Source organism: Lathyrus oleraceus, chromosome 6 (genome assembly GCF_024323335.1).
Source record: "Lathyrus oleraceus cultivar Zhongwan6 chromosome 6, CAAS_Psat_ZW6_1.0, whole genome shotgun sequence".
Lineage (NCBI taxonomy): Eukaryota > Viridiplantae > Streptophyta > Magnoliopsida > Fabales > Fabaceae > Lathyrus > Lathyrus oleraceus.
In genome coordinates this window covers 116531424-116536217 of record NC_066584.1, presented here as the reverse complement: position 1 = coordinate 116536217, position 4794 = coordinate 116531424, and the positions used below count along the sequence as shown (strand labels likewise).

Sequence of the window (4794 nt, the reverse complement as noted above, 5' to 3'; positions counted from 1 at the left end):
TTTTTTGTAATCAATAATGGGGATAATCATGAGATAAATCTCTAAGGAAATTTTAGGGTTTCAGGGATAAAATAAATAGGGATAAGGGTTATAATACTTGGATTTATATAATTAACCTTTAATATTTTTATTAATTAAATATATAATATCATTATTAATTTATTTTCTTAAATGAATGAATTATTATATTTTTGCAATCAATCTAACACATCTCAAATCATAAGTCCTCTGCCCTAGTGCATTGAGGCATTTTTCTAAAGTCAATTACTTCTCCGCCCCTGATGCGTGAGAACTTTTCAAGGGATAAAACATTAAACAAACAAAAATTTCTACAAGAACTACGAGACTCTGATCCTTCAATGAACTTGGAGGTACGTATGCATAGAGTTGTAAACTCTAGTGAGTACAATAATAAAAAACCTCTTTAGGTCTTTTCGTCTTAATAAATTTTCTTTTTGTTAGTAATAATACATTTTTTTGTAAATATGATAAATAATTAAGCAATTAATAAATGATAAAGCAAACATCTTTAGACACACACTAACCCTAGAATTAAAGAAGAATCTCATTGAGTACAATGGAGGTGAGAGATGCCTAGTACCTTCCTCTCACTTAATTGACTTTCAAACCTAGCCTCTCACCCTTAGTTATTAGGTTATATCATTATTTTACTATTCCTTATGAACAAATAAAGGATGGTGGCAGCTCTATCATTTTTCTTGCCGCGACAGAAAAAACTCAAAGGGAAGAGAGAAAGGGTAATGGAGTCGTTTAATCAAGGGGAATGTATTAACACCGCTAACATCCATTGTACTCAATGGGGACCATTTTAATTGTTCTTTGCGTGGATGAGTGTTATTATCTAAAGGTTACTTGCCTATAATAAAGAGTAAAAAAGTTTAATAATTAATGCACTACGACAAAGGTCTTGGTTTGGTTGAATGTTTTAATTTCACAACAAGTGGCACCCATCATGGGTACAAGAGGTTAAGTTTACAAGTGAAGACCATGATTTTTAAAAGGGATATTGTAAATGTTTTTAGAGACACAAACTTTGAGTTTTGTAAAATGAACGTTATAAGCCATTTTAACTCAATAGAAGTGTGTTGAAGCATTGAAGGATGAAGCATTGATGCTTGCACGCCTAACACAAACAGAGAATGCATAGATAGTGGATAAGACAAGAATTGCCATAATCTTATGTCTCGTGGATAAGGTTTTTAAGGAAGTTTCCAAGAGGAATATCGTGAACTTGACGTGGCAAAAACTTGAATCAATGTATGTGACCAAGTCTTTCACTCACATGTTGTGTTTGAAATAATAACTCTACTTATTCAAATGAAATTTGAGTAGTTGATAGAATTTCACAACACCATTGATAATTTGGAGAATATTGAGGTGAAGATTAATAATGAGGACAAGACTTTAATCTCTTTAAGCTCATTATCTAGCTATTTGATCACCTTAACAATGCATTTCTTTCTAGTAAGGAAGATATTATTACTTTGGATAAAGTCTAGACGGCTGTGAGATCCATGGAACTTTGAAAGGTAAACAATTTGAATATTGAAAATAAGGGTGAAGGATGAAGGCTTGAATGTCTCAAGAGGAGAAAGTGGGCTTGCAGGGTTGTCCAAATCCAAGAGGTTGAATAAGTCAATGTTGAAATGATTTCTTTTTTCACTAAAGTTGCCACTTCGAAAAGGAATTTTCCAAGATGGAGGACAATAAATATTATTTTTAGACTAAAGTTGCGACATATAAGGATCATTATGAGATTGTCGGTGCACTAGATGGGTCGAGTTTAGGAGCTAAAACTATTTGGATCATGAACATAGGATGCTATTATCACATATGTCAAGGAAAGAATATTAAGAGTTCACCCAAGAATAATAAGAGCCCACCGAAACATCACAAATTTTCCTCAAAGTATCAAGAGCTCGTCCAAAGTTTTCAGAGCTCACCCAAGAATATTAAGAGCCCACCAAAACATCACGAATTTTCCTCAGAGTATCAAGAGCTCGCCCGAAGTATTGAGAGCTCACCCAAAGTATGAAGAGCTTTCCCGAAGTATCGATAGCTCGTCCAAGTTTATCAAGAGCTCGCAAAATACTATCATGAGCCCGCCACAGGCTGATAAACTAGCGGTCTTAATGGGGCCAGACCAACCAGCTTCATGGATCGAATCGGCCTTTGTGGAAAAAAGTATTCTAAGAGGAATGTTCACACTTAAATGCTTATATATCACATTTTTTTACTATTTGGCGCAATATGTCGTAAATCTTGCAATAACGAGTGGTTCCAATCCCTAATAAGAGAAAAATTCAATCATGAGCAATTATCTTATTGATCCTCAATGAACTTTTAATACTGAGAGGCTCGAGGGATTATATAAATGGATAAATCCCAAAAAAAAATATGGGGAGGAAAATCATTCACAAATCAACTCAGATTCAATGCTCCTACACCTAGTGGAATAACATTGATGTTCTTCTACAAATACAATTGTTATTGATTTATTTCTAACACTTATATGTATTCTTCCAATAAAAACAACATTAGAATGCAAAATGAATTGGAAAAATGACATCTAACAAGACATAATACTAAAAACATCAGGAGACTAGCTTCTGTAGGAGAAAGGTTAACGTGTTGCTAAATCACTCCTTTGGTTTTTGTCCATATAAATGTATCTCCCTTTTATTTAGGAGTTGTATCGGTCTGGCATTCCTCTCTGCATGCTGCATAGAAAATGAAAATTAGTTTCCATTATTTTTCAAATGAAAATGCTTTTGAGCAAAAACAGAAAAGAAATCACAAGAATATTTATTATAATGTATTAGTGCATTGTCAAAAAAAACGAATTAGAATACTTACATCATGAACAGCCTCTCTAAATAATTTCATTTGTGCTCTTGACACACTTCTTATCTGATAAACATTCAAGTATATAGGTTCAATCAATAAAATTAAAAATTGAAAAACTTTATATTATATATATATATATATATATATATATATATATTATATATATATATATATATAATATATATTGTTTTTGTTTGTATACTTCAAGAATTTAAAGAATATGTCGTAAATGAGTTTTTCCACATTCATGAAAATCTATTATTTTGCTAGAGTAATTCAATTCTGAAAATACATTAGTTTTCTGTAATGAACAGTACCTTTTTATTGATAGTCCATATAACACCTTGAGTGCAAGGAGGAACAGTGAGAGAACCTATATATCTATAATATTTCTTTCCATCAAACTTGATTTTGAAAGGATCAATCACTCCAATACCCCTTTCTGCTTCAACATCCACCATTCTTTTTATGTATTTTGACAACTGAAACAAGTAAATAAGCATTTAAGAGTTCTGCAGGAGGTTGGAAAATAAACTCTAAAAATAATGTTACCTTGGCAAGAAGAGGATCTGGTCGACCGATTTTATATAAAAGTCCAACAACTGCTATCTTGCTTTTCCCATTTCTTTTTGAGCTTTCATGAACCATGTGTACCTCCATGTCATATCTATATATTTAAATTCAGTACACAAAAAAAAATATCACATAGTCATTGTTTAAAAAATTGGTTCAATAATCGACCTGACCAGGTTATATTAAGAGATCGATGGTCGAACAAAAAAGTTACTTCTTGACCACACGTTTGACACAGATAAAATCATATTATTAAGTTTAATAATTCAGTTTTGATAATAAAATTGTATAAGTATTAAATGATATTGAATTGAATGATCAAATATTTTAAAAAGTTAGTTCTTGCCCGCATGCGACACAAATAAAATCATATTTATAAGTTATATAATTCGGTTTTGCTAATAAAATAGTGATAAATATGAATGAATATTCTGAAGCAAAGACAAACCTTCTCCCATTGATGGTGTGTTCAGAAGGTGAGTGCCAGTGGGCTTGATGTAGAAAAAAATCTGTCCCATTAATATTTATTGATCCTGCTTCTCCTTCCCATTTCACCTACAATCATTTATAAACAAATTTAGTATATTTTACTCAAATGTTAATGATGATTAAGAAGAAAAAATATTACCAATGAAGAGATGAAAGGATTTTTGGGTAAATTAATTACCTGAATATCATGACCTCTATTTTTGAGAGTAGCATTCTGAGGCTTATAATTCTTCTGTAATCTTCCTAACTTTGGAACTATCCTCACTCTGTGACTTGACATATCAATTGGAGATTGCATTCTTCCATTTTTACATGCTGCCCATTCCTTCTTCAATTCACCCCAATGTGAAGGACCCTTTTTGCTCCCTTTTATGTAATCAAATTCATGCTCATCCTCTGCACAACAAATACATAAATCTCAAATTACTGAAATATACAACAAATTATGAAATACTAGATGATAAAGAAATAAAAATTTGAACTCGCTTACCAACTTCTTGTGCAATGGTCCATGTTGTCGTTGAAAGAAGTAGAATAGTTACTAGTATTAGGAGATTAGAAAGGAACTTTGTGAGTAATTTTTGGTGCTTCATGATGATGATTTAAGACAAAAAAGAGTGGAATATTTGGACTTTGAAAATATTAATAAATATTGGAAGATATATATAGAGAAATATGTTGAAATATTTTATTACATGGATATCTTTCATTATTCATTCAAATCTTCTAATCCAAATATTACGTGGATATATTTATTTAATTAAATTACCTATTTATCAATAAGATTTGATTTTATAATTACTGGTCAAATCAATTAATAAGTCAATTTTTTAATTTAGTAATTAATTATATATTTAGTAAATT

General features: G+C 31.0%; 1 protein-coding gene across 1 annotated transcript; it reads right to left on the bottom strand.

Annotated features, from left to right (window-relative positions):
- Positions 1 to 2349: 2349 nt before the first annotated feature.
- On the bottom strand, positions 2350 to 4554 carry LOC127093374 (alpha carbonic anhydrase 7). The gene is made up of 7 exons (XM_051032296.1): positions 4421 to 4554; positions 4109 to 4326; positions 3890 to 3996; positions 3421 to 3535; positions 3186 to 3350; positions 2878 to 2931; positions 2350 to 2741 (listed from the first exon to the last, which is right to left on the bottom strand). Exons 1-7 carry the CDS (start codon positions 4521 to 4523, stop codon positions 2661 to 2663), a joined length of 843 nt encoding a protein of 280 aa, XP_050888253.1. The 5' UTR covers positions 4524 to 4554; the 3' UTR covers positions 2350 to 2660.
- Between the last annotated feature and the right edge of the window lie 240 nt (positions 4555 to 4794).

Bases quoted from the DNA above. Each gene is read 5' to 3' on its own strand.
- LOC127093374 (XM_051032296.1), bottom strand. From the start codon at position 4,523: ATGAAGCACCAAAAATTACTCACAAAGTTCCTTTCTAATCTCCTAATA. The intron at 4,327-4,420 runs GTAAGCGAGTTC...TTTGTTGTGCAG, and splicing joins GACCATTGCACAAGAAGTTG to AGGATGAGCATGAATTTGAT. The intron at 3,351-3,420 runs GTAACATTATTT...TACTTGTTTCAG, and splicing joins CAGATCCTCTTCTTGCCAAG to TTGTCAAAATACATAAAAAG.